Source organism: Puma concolor, chromosome E1, assembly GCF_028749965.1.
Source record: "Puma concolor isolate L17-30 chromosome E1, mPumCon1.1.hap2, whole genome shotgun sequence".
Taxonomy (NCBI): domain Eukaryota; kingdom Metazoa; phylum Chordata; class Mammalia; order Carnivora; family Felidae; genus Puma; species Puma concolor.
Window position 1 is genome coordinate 4,579,944 of NC_141680.1, and position 23,389 is coordinate 4,603,332.

A 23,389-nucleotide genomic window follows, 5' to 3' on the forward strand; every position below is an offset into this window, starting at 1 on the left:
CTTCTCAAGGAGGCCGCCCCAACTGCCCTCTTTAATACTGCGACGTACCCACGGTCAGCCTCACACCCTGCCCTGTGCTTCTTTCTCCCGAACACCTAGCACCTTCCACAGCCATACTAGATTCGTTATTATGTCGACCTTCTTTGTTTGCCTCTCCCTGCTGGAAAGCCAGGTCCACGAGGGCAGGGCTCACTCGCCGATGCGTCCCCACGACCTAAAGTGGTGTTTGGGATAGAGTACGTGCTCGATAATTACCGCATGGATGAATGGTTGGATGGATGGATGGATGGGGGGAGAACAAAAGCCAGGAGCCACTTCTGTCCACAGGGACGTTAGGCACCAGGGAAGGGGGCCGAGCAGGGCCAAGTGCATGGGTCTGGCATCGTGGTACCCATCTGGGGGGGGGGGCGGTCAGTGCCTAGGTGCCCTCTGCTAAGACATCAGGCATAAAATGATCACCACCCCTGGGCGCCCTGTGGTTATGCTGAGCCCATTTATACAAAGGAGAGGGTGACAGCGGGCTCCAGGAAGGAGGGTCACCCAGCAGGACCCAGTGTCTCTGGACAGTTTATTTTACATGGGATGAATGTAAGCATCTCGAGTGTATACACAGAGCCAAAGTCGGGGGGCGGGGGGAAGAAAGAGAGAGAGAGCATTTAACTTCCTGAAAACGCTTTATAATAATGCAGAACAATTATATATAGCAAACGCCTTCAAAATTTAAACCCTTTAAACATTAGTTCTTTAGCATTAATACACACAAATGCTATTACGGGGGACGGGGCGGGGGGCAGCCAGGGGACCGGAGGAAAGGGCGAGTTACAGCCTCCATAGGGATCAGAGTTTCAACAGTGTTACTTATAAATTATGGTACATCGATGTTATTTACTGATCTAGGCAGCCAGAGGAAGGAAGGATATACAATGTGGGGTAAACACATTCATACCAGGATGAGCAATGCTGGCAGGAGACGCAGCTTTTTAACATTAAAAATGTATAAAGTATTTAGCAAAAGTTACAGAAAACAGACCAAATAAGCAAGTTTATTTTGTTAGAAAATTCCACTGTCACGGGCTTTGCTGATGTGCTCGTCTGTGAAAGGGCTGCCCCCGCCCCCGGCCCCCATCTCCTCTTCCGAAGGGAAGGGAAGGGAAGGGATGCCAATTTGGGACCCCCTGTCACCAAGGACGGCTGGCGTCCCTTTATAGGTCTGTTCCTGGGTCCACGTGGCTGCTAAGAGCCAGTCTGCTGAGCGCGATGCCAGAAAGGGCCCGTCTCCGCTTGACAGGGGAGTACAGAGGTCTCGGGAGGGAATGTGACTTAACTTTGGGTTACAGGACGAATGAGGCAGCAGAGTGGGGCCAGTCCAGTGCTCTTGCCCTGACGCCATATGCTTTCCTTCTCTGTCCCCACGTCACACCGTCCCCATTACAGCGCCCGCGAGCCCAGACCTTTTGCATTCCACCACTGCAATCCTACTAGAAACGTCTCTCAAACACCAAGGGTCAATGTCCCCGGAACGGCACACAGAGAGATCCGAGGGGCACCGCCACCCGTCTCCGTCAGAGGACCCTCCCAACAGAAAGGCTCCGGACAGAGCCACGCGTCAGCATCTAAAGGGTCAAGGAAAACGAACCATCGGTTCTGGTCACCGGTCTCATTCCCACCCAAGCCTGTTGCAACAGGATTGGGTCCTTCACCGTCCACAAAAAAAATTCTCCCGCGGGGGTGGGGGGGGATGTTGGGAGTCCTTCCTGGCACATCTCGACCCAGAGGCGCCCACGAAGCATGGGACCCTGCAGACTTGGGCTCCACGGCCAACACCTTCACCTGGCCTGGACCCAGGAATGTCTTCTGTTTGCTGGGGGTGGGGCAGGGGGTGCCTGGTTGCCTTCAAGGGCTCACCTTCCACTGAGCAGGACCTAAGCGAGACACGGTTGGTGGAGTCATTACCTTGGGGGTCACGCCCATAGCCTGCCCGGCGTTAGTGGGGTTTGATCCTATCTCCGTCACCACTGGCCACTACCCAGTGGGCCACAGGCACACGCCTGGCTCGATGTGACCGCCAGCTGAACGAGGCTCCGGCAGGGACAGGAACCTCACGGGAAGAGACGCGTTCTTCACACCCGAAGACCTCAGCACACGGGATCAAAGATCGGCGGACAAGATCCAAAAGATAATGACTTCTGCTTCCTTCGGGGGCCCGGGAGAAACTGCCTCATTCTCACCGGCTCAGGAAGCTCTTTAATTTTAGCTCTGCTTCGCGTCTACACAGAGAAGTGCCAGGGTACCCCTCTCGGGCAGGTTCCAGACCCCAGCGTGCACGACGGCGCCCATGGGGCCCAGGCCAGGCACGACCGGGTGTCAGGTGAGGGACTGGAAACAAGAAGGGGACAGCATGCAAAGTAGCTGGTGGAGCCTGGGGAGACCAGAATGGACACCTGCAGCCCGCCAACGAAGCGACACAGATCCAGGGGAAGGCCGCTGACAATACAGCCCCGTGTTCTCACCCCCCGCTTTGTCTGTTCACTTTCCACACCCCCTAATGCTCAGTGCCTGCCCAGGGCCACGGCGGGGGTTGAAGCCAGGGTCCCCAGGAGTGCGTGGATTTGCCAGCCAACAGTGCAACACAAGCGGGAGGCCCCCTTCCCCCCCACTTCCCTGGCCCCTTTCTGCACAAAAGCCTCAAATGGACTACAAAGAACCACTGTGGGCACAGCTGGCATCTGGAGAGGGAACCTCGGGAGACACAGGAAGCAGCCATGCAAACAAGCCGGAGACCCCGGGGCCGGGAACCACTCACGGGCGCGAACAACTCACTTCAAAAAGTGGGGAAGCGGCCGTGGGTCACCCATCCGTGCAACGGAGCGCTACTCTGCGAGACAAGGGGACACGCTGGTGACACACGCACAACGTGGGTGACCCAAAGCATTAAGCCGAGAGGAAGAAGGCGCGAGGGCTGCATCAGCAACTCCGTTTCTCCAACATTCTAGACGAGGGAAACACCACAGCATCAGAAAACCCACCAGCGGGAGTGGGGGGAAGGGGGACAGGAGTGGATCGACCATAAGGGAGCCGCAGGGAATTTTCAGGAGCGATGGAAATATTATGTTGATTTTGGTGGTGCATTTGTCAAAACTCACGGGCCAGGGGGACTCTCACTGCACATCAATGAGCCCCGATACTGTTACGTCAAATACCTCTCGATAAACCTGAAGAAAAGGCAGTACGTCTTGGAGGGGCGACGGGGTTGGGGGGGGGAATATGCGGATCTGTACCTCACTTCACATCTTTAAAGTGCTTTCTCTGTCTACACGACCACCAGCACAGGGTCCTGTTTAAGATCTCCCTGTCAAGGCCACGCACGGCTGGAAGCGAAATCACTTAAAACGAGCCAAAGTCTTTGCCGTCCTTTGAAGTTTATGGCTTGTGTTTCCAAGAAGGGAGTTTGGCTCAGCCCGAGATGTTCATGCACCCATCCACTCATCCAGTAATCGATTGGTTCTCACAAAGGGATTAGAAAGCCCTGCTTTGTCCACATGCACAGCGTTCCCGTCTGCTTCAGTCGCTAACCAGCCCCGATGAGGGGGGCCTCCTACTGCAGAAATGCTCCTGGCTCGACAGGAGGTGGGTGGAGGGTAGAAAGGAGACCCAAGGTGGTCTTGATGGTAGCTACCCTATGGCTCTGCTGGCCGGTGCTTTGCAATAGTGATTGAAGGCGACAGAAAAAAAAAAAAAAAAAAAGGAAGGAACAACAGATTTCTCCCAGACACTGTCGTGGAAACCGACTTACTCTGCACACCATTTGTCTTAACATTTCTTTTCTCAACGATCTGGCTTTCACTGACCAAACGAGGTACGTCCATGTTTCCCGGGGGGCAGGGAGAAGGACCCACCTGTTCCGAGAAAGAGAACAATGGAGGTGCTCAGGAACATTCCAGACACACTCCCGAATACGCCCGGCCAACCCTCTTCTAACCCGAACGCAAGAACAAAAGAGAACAGCAACAACAAGATGGAGCGTTACTCCCAAAGCTCGCTTTGGGACATTCTAGACTTCACCCTAAGCTCGGTTCCCCCCCCAGGGCAGGAGCCCCGTGAACAGACTGCGCTCTTCATTCACTGGGCTCGCTGGCCGGCCTTGGGCTTCGTTATTCCTCTTTGTGAAGAGAGGAGAGTTATTTACAAGAAACAAGAGAGATCTCTGAGATCCCAGTCGGATACGGGCTGCGAGCTCTGGTGACCAGGTGATTACACTCTTGTTGACTGTCCACCTGTCCACCTGCCATCCAATGGTGGGCCCCGCACTGGCGGTGGTTTGTGTTCTCATGACAGGCTCCAGGTGGGTCGAATGTGGGACAGATGCAATGCTCTCACTGTCCAGAAAGACCTCCCAAGAGCCCCTTGTCTGCGTGGAGAACAAAGGGGATGGGGAGAGAGTGCCGGTCTCACATGTGGCTACGTTTCCAGCACCCCGCCTGGCTCATGCCCAGTATCGCTCGATAAGTGAACGAGTGAGCGAGTGAATGAATGAACGCGGATCTACCAGCATAACGGGATCTCAGGAAACCTCAATGCTGCAGAGAGTACTTGGGTGTGAATGCCAAGGTCGCCAAATTGCAAGAGCCCCGGTGAAAAAAGTCTAAGTCTACACAAACGAAGAGATCCTGTGCCCGGTCTTGTCCCCAGATCTCAGGGCACTGCCCAGCCTTCTCTAAATTCTCAATGAACGGAGGAGGAGAGAACAACGAAAAGCAAAGAAACGAAGTGTGTACTAACGTGGGGGAGGGGGGGCGGGAAGAATGATTCCGGAAAATAGACCGGCCCACACGGGGCCCAATCCAGGCTCCCCTGGAAAAGGCAAGAGAGCTCCCCCTGTCCCAGGGAGCAAAGGAAGACTCAAGAATCCTCACACGGGAAGGAGAAAACAAAATCAACGAGCCGTATCGCACTCAAAATATGTGTTAGTAACAAGGCTACTTACTGGCTTTGAACATTTGAAAATCACCCACAAATTAGTTTACTAAGCCACAAAGCGATACCTGGAGCACCCATTTTGAATAGAGAAACCCAGAAATAACATCCTAAAATTGGTCGCTGGTGTCATGGGCGCCAACCCCAGATCTGGAAGCTGTGGTCCTCCGTGGCAGGGACGCACCCATTCTCACACTCTCGTGCTGGGGAAGGCTCTTACGCTGATCTTTCTGGGTCGGGGACGGTTCAAGAAGAAAAGTGACAACGTCTGGCTTGCTCTAGAATACTCAGCATCTTTCTACTAGAAGCTGTGAGGCGGTAATTCTGAATCAGTGAAAGAGGGGCCGAAAGACTCGAAGTCATCAACTCCCGGCACGTGAGACCCAGGGACCAGCGAGTTGTGCTCTTAGAATCATGACCTTGTGTGTGTTGGGGGGTGGGGGGGGGTGGGGTATGGACCCTGCACGTCCAAAGTAATCGAAGGGAAAGATGAACTAAGAAGGATGGGCTCTCAGGGCACGGGTTCTGGGCTAGACTCTGCCCCCTGCTGGCCGTGTGACCACGCCCACCTTCAGGGGGCACTTCTACGGGTCCCCTGGAGCCAATTCTCAGGGTTAGATGCTGCACAAGGTTGTTTGCCGTGTTTCTATAAAGGGAGAGACTGATGAGCGAGGACCCAATGGGACGGGCTGAAAGCTTCCCAAGTCACGCACTAACCCGGCTTTCCCAGGAATTCGGGGGGGAGGGGTGGCAAAAGGGGAAGGGGGCACCAGCACCAAGCAGGGCTCTGGATTGTGCAGAAGCGGAGGTCAAGGTGACAGGACACTGCCTGGAAGCCAGGACCGTCTGCCATGCCCGCACGGTGTCCACCAGGGAGGGAAAGCCTCATGGGGGTTGGGGGGGGGGGGTTGGAGAGTCACCCCCCCACCCCCCACGCACAAGCAGGGGGAGCCCTCTTCTGGGGGTGGCAAAGACCCATCCCAACCCATCTCCCACAGGGGACCGACCCAGCCCCAGTAAGAGCCCGGGAGGGGGTGGGGGAGGGAGCTTCCTTGAGGAAACAACCAAGGGCTGGGTTGGAGGAAGGTTTCCAGCCCCAGAGACCTGACAGGAGATGCCTGACCGAATATAAAACACGACTCAACACTCTGACTTGGGGCCGATGTGCTGAATGAGGTAGTTCCGTCCTGACCTCTCCAGGCAGGGTCAGTCTGGGTAGAGAGGAACCAGGCCTTATTCCCAAGACCCCAGACGATGAAAAGTGGCAAAGGAAGAGCCAGGATGTGGGTTCCCAGAATGCAACGGGGGGAAAAAAAACTAAGAGGGCGGGCCGCAAGAGGTTCTGGGTGCGGGCTGTTGAGCTGAACGGTGCCTTCTATCCATGATTCCGACCCTCATCCTGGGTTGGAGACAGGGACCTTTCTCCAACCCAGGATGAGGGTCGGAATCATGGACCCTCCAAAGCCCGCGACACAGCCGGAGGCAGGGCCTTGGGGCTTCTGGGGACACAAGCGTGCGACGCAGCCAGCTCTGGGTGGGGACGTGACCCCTACAGGGTGCAGCAGGGACCATAAAGTTCCAGCCTCAGTCTGTTCTCGGAGCAGCAAGCACAGGACAGGAATCGGGGGGCTTCAGCCTCGGAGACAAGGGCAGGGCTGTGGATCGGTCTTCTTGGCCTGGGGACACGGGCAGCTCCCGGCGGGGCCGCCTTTCTGGAATCACCAGCTCAGCAGACCCGGACAGTGGGCGGGAGGACAGCTGCACCCAGCAGCGGCCCCCTGGCCACCTGCTCTCCATGGGACCCCCCGGCCCCTCTCCTCGGCAGGACCCCCGGGGCCGTGCATGCCCATCTAAATCTCCATGTCCACGGGGCGGATGTTGCCTGTCTTGTGCTCTCTGACCCACAGCTCCCTGTCTTTGGCTGGGTCCACTTTCCGAAGCAGTTGGTCCACAGGCTCGACTGTCTGTAAGGGACAGAGAAAGGGACGTGGTCAGAGGTGGCGGCTGGGGACAGCACCATTGGACCACGCTGCTTATGCCTTCTGGCCTTCGGAGTAGCCTTTCTAGAAGGTCGTGGGGGCCCCAAGGGAGGCCCTGGGGAGGGACGGCCGTACGCAGGGTTGCAAGAGCAGGGAGCCCCAGGCTCCTGTCCCCCTTCTGCCCTCCAGCCCACAGGCCTGCGTGACCAGGCAGGGTGGCCCATGGCCACCAGTCCGGGAACTCCTCCATCTGTCCCCACCTTAACCATCCAAGAACATGGCAGATAGAACTTCAGCTTTAGAGATTTTGAAAAACACTTCCGGGTTATTTACTATTTTGGGGGTGAGCAGGCAGGTGGTAAGAAATTTGCCAGGGGAGGCGGTGCCTGGGTGGCTCAGTCAGTTAAGTGCCTGAGTCTTGATTTCAGCTCAGGTCATGATCTCATGGTTGGTGGGTTCAAGCCCCGTGTTGGGCTCTGTGCCGACAGCACGGAGCCTGGTTGGGATTCTCTCTCTCTGACTCTCTCTCTCTCTCTCTCTCGAAATAAATAAATAAACTCGGGGCGCCTGGGGGGGACTCAGTCGGTTAAGCGTCCAACTTCAGCTCAGGTCGTGATCTCATGGTTTGTGGGTTTGAGCCCCGCGTCGGGCTCTGTGCTGATGGCTCAGAGCCTGCAGCCTGAGATTCTGTGTTTCCCTCTCTCTCTCTGCCCTCCCCCTGCTTATGCTCTGTCTCTCTGTCTCAAAAATAAATAAACATTTAAAAAATAAATAAGTGAATAAACAAACAAAAAAAGACATTTGCCAGGGGAGGCAATAAGGCCTTCAGGACTTCAATGGTCATGACCTTCTCTCTCCTCAAGGGAACAGCCCACGTGTGTCTCCAAGTCACGTGCTTGGGATGGATTCACACGGACGTGCAGAACAGACCGTGAGCCCCTCCCAAGGGGTGGCCCGTGGGTTCCAGCACCTGCCACGCACCACCTTCACCAGCCCAGCGCAGGGTGGCTCTCCTCTCGCCCCGCCCCGTGGGTCCTACCGGCCCCGGGCAGGGAACTCACGCTTTGGTTGAACATGTCTGTCTCGTGCCGCAGCTGTGTGTACTGGCATAGATGCTGTCGAATCATCTCTACCCTCTCCGCCTCCAGCCGCTCTAGCTCCTGCCGAGGAGGAGACCACACAGCCCTGAGCGTGCGCCCTCCCCTCGGGGGACCTTCCCACCACGCAGGTCCCAGCCCGCCCTGTACGCAAGACACGCGACTTAATTGTCCTCGATGATTTTAACACACAAGCATCGCTTGCCCGAAGCACGCGGCATGATGGGGGAGCAGTGGGGTTCGAAGCAGGGTCTGTTGGGCTCAGACTCCTGATTCTGCACCAGTGCATGCCCAGCCCTAGTTCCCGACGAGGTGGACAAATAGGTCACGTGTGGAGGTTCTGTGCCTCCGACTCTTGGGACTCTGTCCCTGGGCCTCTGCGGAACAACCTCCCCTCCTCTGTCCATTCCAGGTGCTGAGGTGCAGACCAGAGACCAGGTCAGGGGAAGCAGGGAGCTGGGGGGATGGCCATTGGGAAACGGAAGAGAAAGGGTTTGTCCTCTGGCTTCTAGAGGGTTCCGCAGCACCTTGGGAATTTAGGGGATCAGACTGCTGTTCTGGGCACAACTAGGTCACTGCCTAAGTGATTAACCGGGAAGGAGGGTAAGTCAGGGGGGCTTAATTAGGGGATTAACCAGGAGGAAAACTGGGTCACTGTCCCTGGGGGAGGCCTCTAATCTGCTCTGGGGGGCTGACACGTGGGGAAAGCAGAGAGTTCTTCTGTCCTGTGCTGGATGGACGAGGATAGCTTTGGGCAGTGGGGACAATAATGCCTGGCCCAAGACCTCCCTTCTTGTCCGGCCCGATGGCCCAAGTGCCAACCACGCTTCACTGTCCAATCCAACGGGTGCTGGGGAGGAGATGCTCTCCCTTCACAAGAAATACTCAGGAAGGCAAAAGAAAAGGGGTCTGATGCCTATTCCCTGTGCCCTTTGGGCAGGGACCTCCCCTCCCATTCTCCCTAAGTACCTACTACCCCCCATCCCACTCTATACACGCTTCTTATCCTTCTGGGGGTGGGAAGGGTCATGCGTCCTACAACCTGGCTATTTGTCCTAAAGGCACTACTGTACGTTTGGTTGAGGGCATCCTTGGATGACCCTGACCCCTCAGAGGACAGCCAAGGAGGACACAGTAAGACTCAACCCTCTCCTGTGTCCACATGGTTGGAAGTGCCCAAGCAGGATCTGAATCCACACAGACTGGCTCAGGGTCGAGGTCTTGACCTTGGCGGTAGAGCGGATCTAACGACCACCTCGACGGCCACCTCCACTCCATCATCCTCACAGACGCCAGCATCCCCCCCCCCCCCCAGGACTTCCTGAGCACGGGTCCCTGTGCCGACACGCTTACACATCTCTGCTCACTCACCAGTGTGGTGGTCACCATCTCTTCAAACCACTTGGACTGGGCCTGGTTGTAGAGATCCACGCAGCGCATGAGGTCATCTCCTGGAAGAGACCATCAGCCACCATCACACTCTGTCTTGTCCTCACCATGGCTGCCCTCTCGTGTCCCTGGGTCGTAGAAGCCACTGGAAAGCGGACAGATGGAAAGCAGAGCAAAGGAAAGGGGCCACCCAGCATCACGAGAGAACAGCTTCGGAGCGCCCATCGGAACTTGACCCCAGATAACCAAGAGCTCAGGATGAGGGTTCCCTTAGCGTGTGTACGTGCGAACGTGTGTGGTGCTCCCAGGGCACCCCCAATCCTACCACGAGCCCAAGGAAAGCTTCCCTCTCTAAAGATGCCAGTTTCATTTGAGATTGGAGGGTCCTTCTTGGTTTTAAAACGTGTCACAGCAACCTGCAAGCAGCCAAGAGTTCAAAAGGAAAAGTCTGCAAATTGCGCGCGTGTGTGTGTGTGTGTGTGCGCGCGCCCCAGAATATAATTCTGAAACACAAAATAACGTGTCTGATGGTTTGTGGCTCGTTCGTGTGCAGCGAGGGTACAAAAACGTGCACTGGCAGCTATATACCAATTCCAGGACAGGGGTGACAAAGAGAGGGAGACAAAGAGAGGGTAGGTGGGAGGGAATGAGCTCTTCCCACAGCATTTTATTTCATAAAAGAGAGACGGGAAACCAACGTAACTACTCAATCTCGATGGCTGGCATGTTACTACCTTGTAACTGGCATGTTACGGCAGGTACATTTGAAGCCTTTCGTTAACCAGAAAGAAAACACGCTTTATGCAAAAACAATTGCAAACATTACTAAGTATACAGGCACCAAGAACCTCATCACCCGAAACACAATTCCTGGACCTGTAGCATCTACGTGTGCTGACAGCTTGCTAGAAATGCAGATCTCGGGGTACAGACGAGGGCTGCCGAACAGGAAACTGCTTTTTTAGAAGAGCCTCAGGTGAGTGGCGTGCACCTCGCCGCTGGGGTACCACCAGAGCACGCAGCTCCATCTCAGTGTGGTTTTCTGACCATCGCAGGGTGCCAGAGACAGAAAGCCATCGTGGCCTTTGTGGTGGGAAAACCTCATGAGCCAACCCGAAGCTCACTCTTTAGGTCTAGTATGGTAATTCCAGCAAATTCAAAGTTACTTAATAATATCCCCCGGCTCGCGGGTATTCTGAAAGGGAGGTGAAAGAAATCAGGGAGACTCGTGTCCACGTGACCCAGGGCCCAGCTCAGTACCCCCTCTACTGAACTATACCTAGCCAGCTGGGAGACGGGGCTGAGTGACAGAACCCAGTCAAGGGCTGTGTTCACTTTGCTTTTGATCTATGGCCAGCGAATGGGTCCCCGATCCCAAGACGGAATGATCAGGAGAGAAGGAAGCGTATGCTTCACTGCAAACACATTCCCACCAGCCCCCGCCCGCCGCCTGGCCGAGGGGGGTTGGCCTATCACCCTACAAACGTACAATGATAACACTCCCAAAGCCCTCTTTGTCGATCCCGATTTCGAGAACATACTTCGGAAAACTTCTCCGACACCAGGAAATAGGGTAGCTGAAGGAGACTGTGTCTTCTCTCCAAGTAGCCAGCCCAAGGGTACCCTTCTGAACAAGCTGAGTGGGAAAACGTGGATTCTGGAACCAGAGTATCTGGGCTGTCTTACGGGCATCCCTGTGTAGGAGCTGTGGGAACTTGGACAGATCAACGAACCTGCTTAAGCCTCAGTTTCCTCATCTATGCAAACATCTATAAGACAACAGTACCTTCACAGGGTCATGTGGACAGTTAAGTCACCCGATACCTGTCTGGTGTTTGGAATGGACACAGGCAGAGTTAGTGTGACTGTAACGCGAGCTAAGGGGGCAACGGTGACAAATGAGGTCAAGCCCCCTGAGGACCCAGAGGTGCTCCCTTCCAGCAGCCTTGGAAAGGATGAGGGAGGGAAGGAAAAGAAAGGAGACATCTTCTGGGTAACACGCTGTCCAGCGCAACGGAGACAAGGAGTCTTTGGAAGAAAAGAAGGTGGGATTCTGGGCCACGGGGCTCCATGACTGTGATCCTGGGGAATGTTTGTCACCTGCCATCTGCTTTCTCGCCTGTAAAGGGCACAGAAATACCTCCCTGCAGGAACGGGGGGTTCAACACGGAGGCTGTGACACACGGGGCTGGGCACCTCGCACACAGAAAAGGTTTGGGAAAGGTAGACTTTTTCACGATCAGATCCAAAGACAAGGACAAGTCACTTCCATCACAAAATAATTCCAAACTTTAGGGATAAGAGACGTATTGTCTGATGGCAATGCCCCCAATGGAGACACAGCAAAACAAGAGAGCCAAAGTAACCGAGCCCCCGGCTTGTGAAAATGTAACATTTTCTAAATCTGGCTTAAATTTAGTAGAAGTAGCAAATCGCAAGATTCATCTAGAACACAAGAGAAAGGAAAACACGAGAAATCAGGACTTCAGGAACATGGCAAGGAGCAGTGGTGTGAGGAAAAATAAACGCCCACGGGGGCAAATATTTACGTATTTATTTTTTAAACCTGGGGTCAAAGGCAAAAAAAGTGATTAAAAAAATATTCAGAAAGGAAAGGTCTAAGTCAGTCACAAAACCCAGAATTTACAAGGGAAAAGACCGCTGTACAAAGAAATTCAACACAACAAGCCAGAGAGAGAAGAAAAGAAAGAAACACAAAGACCAAAATTAAATGATCGAGGGCAACCCCGGAAAAATATTTCCAATTCAAACCACAGAAGGTTAATTTTCCTGACACAGAAACGCAATCCTCGTCAACCAATCTGTCAGAAAAAGACCAGCTACGTCAACAAGAAACTGGGGACAGGACAGGAGTTCATCAGTTCACAAGAAAAAGTCACACGTGACCTCTACAAGTCTGTTTTTAAAATGCTCAAACTCGGGGCGCCTGGGTGGCTCAGTCAGTTAAGTGGCTGACTCCGGCTCGGGTCATGATCTCGCAGTCCGTGGGTTCGAGCCCCGCGTCGGACTCTGTGCTGACAGCTCGGAGCCTGGAGCCTGTTTCGGATTCTGTGTCTCCCTCTCTCTGACCCTCCCCCGTTCATGCTCTGTCTCTGTCTCAAAAATAAATAAACGTTAAAAAAAAAATTAAAAAAATAAAATAAAATGCTCAAACTCACTCAAAAAGAAATGTAAAGTTGAGTTACCCACACAATATGGATGCTCACTAGACAGCAATGGTGTCGAAGTCGGATCGCACACAGCACTGACCAGAGTTTAGGGAACGGACATCCCTACTTTCGGTAACACGCACACCTCTCTGGAAAGTGATTTGGAAATGCCCACCCAAACCCACACAACGCTTTGACCCAGAAAATCCACATCTGTGTTCTCTCTATCCGAGGACTGAGTCTCACATACACACAGACCCCAGGACACCAACAACCATCACGGCCGCTGACGAATCTGAAAGTCCTGCAAACGTCAACCAGGTGAACTCATGAAATAAATTCAGGGCCACTCACACACTTGGACACTATTCAACCATTTAAGAAGCCCGATATACAGGGGACGCCTGGGTGGCTCAGTCAGTTAAGCATCCGACTTCGGCTCAGGTCACGATCTCATGGTTTGTGAGTTCGAGCCCCATGTTGGGCTCCGTGCTGACAGCTCAGAGCCTGGAGCCTGCTTCAGATTCTGTGTCTCCCTCTCTCTCTGTTCCTCCCCCGCTCGACTCTGTCCTCTCTCACTCTCTCTCAAAAATAAATATTAAAAAAATTTTTATTTTTAAATTCAAACACTCGTAAGTGTTCATAGTGATTATATCCAGTGGAGAAGAGTTTATGTTCTTAGGTGCTGATTACAATGTTTTGCCAAGCAGCGACAGAATTTTATTTTTAAAATAAGTTAATAAATTAAACGAATTTAAATAGCCTCTCCCTGTCCTGGGTTTCCCTTCTCAATCCCTGGTTAAGTACATTACGCCTTCTATTTCTGGATCCAATTACCACCACGCGTTGTAAGATCTTTCCATCGAATGTTGTGTTTACGTGACATTGCTTTGCTATCCGCTCTTCCTTCGCCACTGTATCTCGTAACGTCCAGACGGTGGCTGCTTTGTTCTATGATGAATGAACTGTCCTGAGCTCACCAGCAGTTGAGGTGGGAAAGACTCAGAAGCCATCTGATCCAAACCCTAATCACAGCACATGCTTTAATCCCAGAGGGCAACACGCACTGTCCTTGTAGGCGGTTAAACTCTGGGTCTCTAGGGGCTCCTGGATGGCTCAGTCGGTTAAACAACCGATCTCAGGTCACGATCTCATGGTTCGTGGGTTCGAGCCCCGCATGGGGCTCTGTGCTGACAGCTCGGAGCCTGGAGCCCACTTTGGATTCTGTGTCTCCCTCTCTCTCTCTGCCCCTCCCCTGCTCGCAGTCTCTCTCTCTCTCTCTCTCTCTCTCTTTCAAAAATAAACCTTAAAAAAACCCAACAACTCTGGCTTTCTGAAGGAATATTCACTAAGTTTTTTACTGGTTTACCCTTCTTGTGCATCGGCTAATTTTTGCCACAAGGTGGAAGCAGAAACCGACTCAACTGGGCGAATCTTCACAAGAGGAGGTGAAATCTGGTTATTTCATTGAACAAGACGTGTGCCTCCGTTCTGGGGCAGGAGAGCCCTGATCGCCACGGGCGAGCCCTTGGAGTATCACTCCCTGGGGACGTGGGGGGTCTTTACTTCTGCTATGGGCTCCTCGCAGGGACAGGACACAGTGTCACGGCTCCCACCCCAGCCTGGCCTTTCTGTGCGGCCAAGGCCAAGGTCAGGGGAGGGCAGGAGAGGCGGGGGCGGGGCTGGCCGCACTCACCAGCCTGTGTGGACTTCCTCCGCGCCTTCTTGATATCCTCCTCTGTCTTGTTGCTCAGCTTGATCTCCAGCTGCTGGGTCTTTATCTCCAGGTCTCTCTGCCTCTCCGTGAGGGCCTTCCGGGCCTGGGGTTCAAAGACATGGGGACGCTGCTCACAGGGCCCCGCGGGTTATGTGGCCCCCCTCCCCCTTGCCGGGTAAGAGTCCTCTCTTCTCTCCCTGGTTCATGATGTTTTTTTCCCAGCAATGCTTAGTGGCCGGAAGCACCAGCCAGCCCATTTGGGGGCCGGATGGGTCCTTTGCCAGCAGCAGCTGACAAACTCGGGGGTGCCCACAGGAGTACGCATCCCTTGTCCTGCACCCCTCCCCAAGGCACTGGGGTCAGCAGCTCCCGGCGAGGTCGGACCTCCCAGGCCTTGGCAGGGGAGCGATGCACTCAGGAGAAAATCAGCCCCGGGAGGCCCGGAGAAGGACCTGTGGACCAGCACACGAGCCAGCGGGGGGCGTCCCACAAAAGCACGGTGCGTGTGCCTGAGTGAGCCCCACCGTGTCTCCCACTGGCCCTGTGGCAGTGACCCGAGTGCCACGGGGAAGCGGCTCCTCCCTGCCCCTTTGGCCGGGACGGGGCTGGAGGCTGGCGCCCCCCGCCCCCCGCACCTGCCACGGGGGAGCCGGCCCACCCGCTCCCAGCAGGTCCGGCCTCCCAGGCCGCTCACCTTCTCCACTGCGGCGTGACGGCTGGCAAGCTGCTTACGGAGGTCGGTGATGTGGTGTTCACACTTTTTCATGTCCTTCTTAAAGTTCTCCCGGAAGTTCATCAGGGGCTTCTCGACCTCGCTGTGAAGCTGTCAAGGACAGGAGGGGGGACGCGCTCAGGGCCCCGGGACGGCCGCCGCAAGAGGAGGAGGAGGGGGCGCTCTCCCCAACTCTCCCCAACTCCACAGGAGAAGGTGGACTCGGGGACAGTGGCCTGGGCCACCCGACAGGAAGACAGAAGGCGCCAGGTGTCAGGTCTCCGGTGAGAGGAGGTCCCCTCAGCTGGCGAGGCCCCGGGGTTCACGCCAACGGACTGAGGGGTTGGTTAGTGTCCGAGGCTTTCTGGGCCCTTCATCCGCTGCCTCCTACCTCCTGCCTCCTCTAGATTCCTAGAGCGGCCGGTTGGGTTTTGCTCACGTGCCCGTCACCCTTCCCTTCCCCACTGGGAACCTCCTGGGGGCAGAAACCAAAAGCCCACCTCTGTGTCCCCAAGCACTTCGCACAGTGACTGCCACACGGACGCCATTTAATTAGAGGAACTCAAGTCAGCTCTCTTTGTTGAACATCTGCTACGTGCCAGGCGCTGGGACCGCAAAGGTGGTCTGGACACAGTTCAGAGCCCGAGGAAGCCCCGCTGGGAGCCGCTGGAGGCCGGGAGAAGCTCACAGCTGCGCCCAGGAAGGCTTTCCTCACCCCTCCCGCTGCATGGGGACAGGTGCACGGACCCTCCCGCCAGAAGGGGCCGGCCTCGCCCTTCGAGGGCCAGAGAGGCGCTGGGTGACGGGGGTATTTCGAGCTTTTTCTTTCTCTTTTATTCCTTCCCTTTTCCCTACTCCACTCTTTTCAGGAGAGATTTTACTTAAGTGTGTGTGTGTGTGTGTGTGTGTGTGAACATAGGTTATGTTTGATGAGGGGGTTTGATGTGAACAGTGTGGGTCTGTTGCAGCCACAGTCAGAGCCCAGAGGACTCACACTCTCAGAGTCTCATTCACCCCTCCACTCAGTCTCTCGAAGCCCCCCCAAGCTCATTCCTCTGCCCCCCCACTCAGCCTCCTGGAGCTTCCCCCCACCCCAGCCTCAGCCTCCCAGAACAGTCCTCCCCCCAGATTCAGCACTCAGCCTCCCAGAAGCCCCTGACTCAACCTCTGATGGGCCCCCCTGATGGCCTTCCAGGGTCCCTCGGCCTGCACCTGTCCCAGAAGTGCCTTTGAAAAGCACAGCTGAACCATCCTGGACACAGGACCTCCCAACACTGGACATCTGTGACTTCTCTCTCTTCCTCTTCACCAAGCTCTGGCTACATTGTCTCTTTCTCTGGAGACCTCAGGACTTGGGCGTTTGCAGCTCTAAGCCACCAAATACTCGGGACTGTGACCTCCAAGAGGGCAGAGGCCCTGCTGGCTTTGCCCCCACTGTGTCCACAGGGTCTGGTCGGAGCCCATGCGGGCCAGGTGCACCTTTACTACCCAGGAGAATGGCAAAATCTTCAGCGCCCAATGCCCAGGGGCAGAAGGTGACACCTTTGTGGTCAGATGACCTTTAAAGGCTAATAGAGGGCAGGCCATCCAAATAGCCCTCTCCCCCTGCTGTGAGTTGTAAAGGCTTCCTATGAATTTTCTGCGCCCCTTGAAGTTGCCTTGCAGAGGAAAACACCCCCATCTGGTGGCAGCTTGTAAAATGCTTCAGGCCTAAGAGCAGCCACTGAGGACTGCGTACATCCCTTTCCCACACAGATCAGGGGAGGAGTAGCCAAACTTAGCTTTCGTAGGAACCTGACTGGGGGGTCTGTGAGGGATAACTCAGCCTGCTCACTCGGTAACTCTGGGGTCTCTTTCCCAGGGCCTACAAAGGGAACTGATTTCCGGATTTCCATGTGCCCAGGAGCGACCCCCTGAGGGTGTTTTCGACATTCATCCTGGGCTCCAGTCCCCCCAGTTCTGTGGTCTGGGGGAGGGGCCCAAGAACCTGCCCATACAGCAAAATCCGTTCCCCAGATTTCGAATGACTTTCTGGAAACATAAGGCCACTGGCTGTCATCCATAGGCAATCCCATAGATAGAAACCCATGGATTCTCCTGTATTTTAAGTGCTTTAAAAAAAAACTGATTAAAAAAAAATTTTTTTAACATTTATTTATTTTTGAGAGACTGAGAGACAGAGCATGAGCAGGAGAGGGGCAGAGAAAGAGGGAGACACAGCATCCGAGGCAAAGTCCAGGCTCTGAGCTGTCAGCACAGAGCCCAATGTGGGGCTCAAACTCACAAACCGTGAGATCACGACCTGGGCGGATGCCAGACAGACGTTTAACCGACTGAGCCACTCAAGGGCCCCTAAAAAACTAACTTTTGGGGGGCCCCCTGGGTGGCTCAGTCGGTTAAGCATCTGATTCTTGATTTCAGCTCGGGTCATGATCTCATGGTTCGTGGGATCGAGCCCCCACAGTAGGCTCCCTGCTTGGGATTCTCTCTCTGTCTCTCTCTGTTTATGCCCCTCCAACTCTCTCTCTCAAAATAAATAAATAAACATTTTAAAAAAAGGCTAATTCTTTCTTTAAGAACTCTGGTTGGGGCGCCTGGGTGGCGCAGTCGGTTAAGCGTCCGACTTCAGCCAGGTCACGATCTCGCGGTCCGTGAGTTCGAGCCCCGCGTCGGGCTCTGGGCTGATGGCTCAGAGCCTGGAGCCTGTTTCCGATTCTGTGTCTCCCTCTCTCTCTGCCCCTCCCCCGTTCATGCTCTGTCTCTCTCTGTCCCAAAAATAAATAAACGTTGAAAAAAAAAATTAAAAAAAAAAAAAAAAAAGAACTCTGGCTGAGTGTCCTCTTATACTCATTCTTGACTGTTGAGCATCTCTCTCTATCCAGATGGTGGAATGCCTTCCTAGACGTTTGTCCTCATGACCTCCCTGCCGTCTCGGGTGGGACAGGCCCCTGGAGCCACTGTCTGCCTTTCCAGAACCCTGGAACTCTTGGCCAGCCCCTCCTGTCTTTCGCCTCCACATCGGAAGACAATCACAGAAATCACAAGTCGGAAGGGATGTCACAGACTATCTGGTCCTGTGCTTTTCGAATGGTGGGTTCCTGAGACTTATGAGATCAGTTTAGCGTCAGGACCAGCTTTCTGACGAGGACAGACCAGACAGGAACAGGACACATCCATGCATTTCAGACAGGACAAGTGCGCCTTTGTGAAACATTGGTCTCAGCCACGCACGTGTGTGGCTAGCTGGGTACGGTGCCTGTGCGTTCTGGCTGCCCGTGTAAAATGCATTCCCGCGGGAGTAAGTTCCAACAAGTTTCAAGCACGTTTCAAGCCACTGAGCTGGTCCAAACTTTTCAGGTCACACGTGAAAAAAAAGGGAAGCCCAGAGACGCTAAGACTCGCCCAAGGTCACAACGCTTGTGAGCGATGGCGCGGACGTAAGACTCATGTCTCTTGACTCCCACTGTCCCCCGCCTAAGAGCTTCTGTCTGCAGTGCACGGCCTCTGCTGCATGATTAGATTTTCTTCCATCAGAAGGAACTTAGTTCTATTTTCCCTTCTTCGGCTGAAGCCAGGTCTAATTTCCTTTTGTACACAGGAATCTTCTTTCTTTCGCGGCCTGTTGCTATCAGCTGTGGCTTAAACCGGCAGACTAGCAAAGCCTGAGAGATTGCCATAACAAAATTGCATTTTTTTTTTAACGTTTATTTATTTTTGAGACAGAGAGAGACAGAGCATGAACGGGGGAGGGTCAGAAAGAGAGAGAGACACAGAATCTGAAGCAGGCTCCAGGCTCTGAGCTGTCAGCCCAGAGCCCGACGCGGGGCTCGAACTCACGGACCGAGAGATCATGACCTGAGCCGAAGTCGGGACGCTTAACCGACTGAGCCACCCAGGTGCCCCTTTAAAAAAATTTTTTTTAACGTTTATTTATTTTTGAGACAGAGATAAAATTGCATTTTTTAAAGAGCTCTTGCCCCTGACATGGAATATTCAGAGCGGAATTTCAATGAGCCCTCTGGAGCAGACGGCAAAATGGGTTTCGGGCATTTGAAGCCATATGACCCATGGCGGATAGATAAATCCTTGGAGCCTCTTGGATATAACCATACGACCATGCGGCTGCTACTGTGATTGCCTAAGGCCACCAGCGGCTCTCAGAAAATGTGCGTTTCGTGGGCATTCTTCACAAACCCCCCCATCGGGTGCACGGAGTGAAGTCAGCCTTGCTTCGTCAACTCCTGACTTAAAACATCCTGACCATCCCCTGGGGAGGGAAGGGGGCCTGGAGATTCAGCTAATGAGCGATCGTGCCTGAGTGATCACACTTCCAAAATAATCTGTAAATTACAGGGTTTGGAGACCTTTGGGGTTGGTGAGCACGCCCACGTGCCGGGCCAGTGGTACAGCCCAACTCCACGGGGACAGAAGCTCCTGGGTTCGGGACTCCTCCGGACCTCGCCCTACACGCACCTCTTCATCCGGCTGTCCGTCTGTATCCCTTATGACGTCTTTTAATATATAACAAACCAGGAAAGCTAAGTACACGTTTTGGAATTCCTAGCAAATTATCAAACCCGAGGAGGGTGCGGTGGGAACCCCATCTTGCAGCCGCCGTTCAGATGGAGGTGTGGGTAACCTCCGAACTTCCTACTTGCAACGGACATCTGAATCGTGACAGAGTCTTGTGGGATGGAGCTGCTGCCCCGTGGAATGGGACACCCAGAACTGCAGGGCGCCCGGCTGGTGTCAGAGCAGTGGTGGGGGTGGGGACACCCCACATTGGGTGGCAAACACTGGTGCTGGAGGGTGTGACAGTGTTATTAATATAACAGCGGTAGTAAAAATAAATAAGCAGAAGAAAATGGTGCCTCGGAAAGCATTCTGTCACCTGCTAAGCGCTCTATAGACAATCAAGACTCAAGGGTCCTGCTGATGGGGAGTAGATGCCACCAGGGTTCCTGGGGACCCAGCAGGCGACCGTTCAGAGCTTGTGGAGCCGGCTGCAGAAAGAGGACAGAGCCCCTGGGGCCGGGACACGAGAAGGGAGGCCCCCGAAGGGAACACTCCCCAGGATCAGCAGGTTGAACAGAACTCACTGCTTTGCACGCGAGGCAGAAAAAAAAGGTACTTGGTGGAGCCCCCTCCCCCACGCTCGCCGGGCAAATTTCCCGCAAAGCGCTCGGTGCGATGCGTTAGGGTGTTACTCGCTGGGAGCCCAGAAGGTCTCACTCACAGCTGGGGTCAACCCAGTGTCAGGGCGCTAACATCCTTCAGAAGCAGGGAGTCTGGTAACAGTTTCTTCCTCCCGCCCCAGCTCTTTATAAAGCCCCTGCGTGCGTCCTCGCCGTTTTGAGCCATGAATTCCGCCCTGTGTGTGCAGGGGACCATCACGGGGTGGGGTGGCGAGGTGTGTACAAAGCCGATTTGGGTCCTGCAACAGCGTACATCCCTGGGGGACCCCAATTCCTATGAGGAGAGCGCTGGAGAACAGATGCAATCAAGTGCTGAGTGTGGAAGTCAAAGAACAGTGGCCTTAGGGAGATGCTATCTTCACGTTACAGTAAAGGAGGTAGCGTTCATGTTCAGGGGCTCAGAGTTTAAATGCGTTGTGTGAGGTCCTCACGGGGCTGCCATGTCTGACTGGTAACTGGGAAGGGTGTGGACCCCAGGAAGCAGAGGTCACTGGGAACAGTGCCACTCTGAACAGCCTCTCTTCCCTTAAAAGGTAACCATGCAGGGTACCTGGGTGGCTCAGTCAGTTAAGTGTCCCACTCTTGGTTTTGGCTCAAGTCACGATCTCATGGTTTGTGGGTTCAAGCTCCATGTTGGGCTCCATATTATCAGTGTGAAGCCTGCTTGGGATTCTCTCTCCTCTCTCTCTCTCAAAGATAAACACTTTAAAAGGCAACCATGTTAAAAATAAAAAAATAAAAGGCAACCATGTTAGTGGGTAGCCCTATCAGTCATGCACACTTTAGTATGAATTATTTCACTTCAGACATTTGGTTTACTTTTCCCCTGAAGAGTAGGTGAGAGCCTTAAAAGGAATTGGGAGATATGAGCTGGGGGTGAGGGGGGATGGCATGGTGGTGGGGGACAGGGTCATTTGGAAACACGGAGAAATCCAGAGAGAAAGTAGGACTTAAAAAGATGGGGGGTGTCAGAAGGAGCAAGTCAGTTGTCCCTGTTCATTCACTACTTTCAGAAAATATTTATTAAGCATCTACTATGTGCCCGACACCACCCTGAGTACTGAGGGCAGAAACCATGCTGCCCTCAAGGTCATGGTGCTAGATTCTGCAGGACCAAACAAAAGAAGGGTCAGCTACCTAGTGTGACAACAAAAAATCAAAAAATCCTCCCCGTGGTGCAGTCTAGCCTCTCCTGACAGCAAGAACATGCACACATGTTCCTCTGACAGCCCAGCAAAGTGAGAGTGGGGGGGTCCCCTGAGGAACTTTGGGGCACCCACTCTCACACGTCACAGAGGTGTGCTGGGGCAGTTCGGCAGAATTTGTAGAAATTTTGTGAGCCGCTTGTTAAAGATGGCCGGTGTTAAAAATTCAACATGATCTACACTTAACAAATCATATTAAAAACAAAGGTAATGGGGAGTCTGGTTGACTCGGTCGGTTAAGCGTCCGACTTCGGTTCAAGTTGTGATCTCAGTCTGTTGAGTTCGAGCCCCACGTGAGGCTCTGCGCCGACAGCTCGGAGCCTGGAGCCTGCTTCGGATTCTGTGTCTCTCCCTCTTCCCCGCTCGTGCTCTGTCTCTCCCTCCCCTCCCCCGCAAAAAAAGATTAAAAAAAAATTTTTTTTAATAAATACACTTAGATGTAAATTAAAAAATAAATTAGTTAAAAAAAGAAAATACGAAATAAAAAATAAGAGTTGCAAGAATAAAAAAAACAAGAAAACAAACAAAAAAAAAAATAGAAACAAAGGCACCAACCAAATACTTAGCGTTTATGAACCTTTTAGTCTTCTCCATGCTCCTGACGGGCGCTAACGGCTACCGACGCCATTGCACGGGGACAAGGGACACACTGGCTGATGATGGTCAACTCTGGGGACTCTCTTGCCCCCACTGGAAATCTACACCACGGAAAGGGGCCGACAGCACACGCTGGAGAGGCTACTGTGAGCCATTCGGCAGCACACGGCCGCGGACCGCCAGCCCGGAGGGGCCGCGGGGACGGACAGCTTACCTTGGCGGAGAACTTGAGGTGAACTTCCGCCTCGTCCGCGAGGCTCTTCTTCACCTGGGCCCACGCTTCTCCCAGGGAGCTGCAACCCAAAGAGGACTGTCAGACCCAGACCCCGGACGGCCACGCTGCCCTCGGATCGGAGATCTCGGCCCCTCCTGGGCGGCGGGGACGGCGGGTCTCGACATGGAGCCCGCCCGAGACGGCGCGTGGGTGGGGCAGAAAACGCCCGTTGAGCAGCGCGCTCCAGCCTGGGGGCCCGGTGAAGCCGGGAAACACCCGGGAGCTCAGAGAATCGGGGGGGAGATGAGAGAGGAAGGTGGGGCACAGCTGCAGGGCGGGCCCTGACACCTGCCTGTTACTGCCCCCCGTGCGTCCCCCCAGTGCCCATCCCTGGTTCACTAACGGGCGGTGCAAAGGCCTGCCGGTCAGCCAAGGGAGACCAGCCACGTTCTCAGGGAGAAGCAGATCTCAAACACAAGGTGCCACACAGCCCTGCCTGCGGGCAAGCCTCCAGCGGCCTGACTTCCAAGGGGGGCAGAGACGGACCCCTGTGCTGAGGGACAGCTCACGGAGGCCCACACAGCAGGGAAGGCTCTCCGTCCCCATCCTCAAGAGGCGTGGCTCCTGCCGGTCCTGATTCCGGGCTGTGACCTCTGGTGCCGCCCACACCTTCCCGGAGAATGGCAGAATCCCTCTTCCACCCCAAGGAGATGTTTCAAACGGAAGCATCTCCCCAAGTCCTCAGGGCTTTCACGTGTGGCCCCCAGGCCCCACTCTCCACTCCTCGGAGCTCCTGAGCCTTGCCGGCCTTCAGGTGATGCCCCTGCGTCCTTGCTGGAGACCTCCCCCCGCCCCCCCCCAGACTGTTCAGGTCACTTAACTGCATCAAAGAGCCATTTTCCTCCAAAGAACTGAGCTCGAGTGACACGGCACACGGCTCCCGGCTTTTGAGCGGGGCCAGCGGCAGCTGAGAACGAGTCCCTCTGGTCACAGCCCAGGCCTGTGTGGTCGTGGCACGGGCTCAGGCCGAGCGGGCGTGATGGGAAACGACCGACCAATCTTTATCTAGGAGTCCCTTGGGTGGTCCTGGCTGGGGAGCGGAGCCCCCCCCGGGGAAGAGCAGGGGTGAGAAATGACGGT

At 54.5% G+C, this 23,389-nt stretch overlaps 1 protein-coding gene across 10 annotated transcripts in view; it reads right to left on the minus strand.

Annotated features, from left to right (window-relative positions):
- Positions 1-655: 655 nt before the first annotated feature.
- Positions 656-23,389, minus strand: part of GAS7 (growth arrest specific 7) — a 220,527-nt gene continuing 197,793 nt past the window's right edge. For 9 of the 10 annotated variants that reach the window (XM_086686016.1, XM_086686021.1, XM_086686023.1 and 6 more), the window contains 6 exons: positions 22,250-22,328; positions 15,021-15,149; positions 14,306-14,429; positions 9,422-9,501; positions 8,015-8,113; positions 656-6,938 (listed from right to left, as the gene is read on the minus strand). In XM_086686016.1, coding sequence (XP_086542142.1) covers positions 6,825-6,938; positions 8,015-8,113; positions 9,422-9,501; positions 14,306-14,429; positions 15,021-15,149; positions 22,250-22,328 — 625 coding nt within the window. In that variant the 3' untranslated portion in view covers positions 656-6,824. Of the gene's footprint in view, positions 6,939-8,014; positions 8,114-9,421; positions 9,585-14,305; positions 14,430-15,020; positions 15,150-22,249; positions 22,329-23,389 lie in introns of all 10 variants that reach the window. The other variant, XR_015243844.1, reaches the window with a different exon arrangement.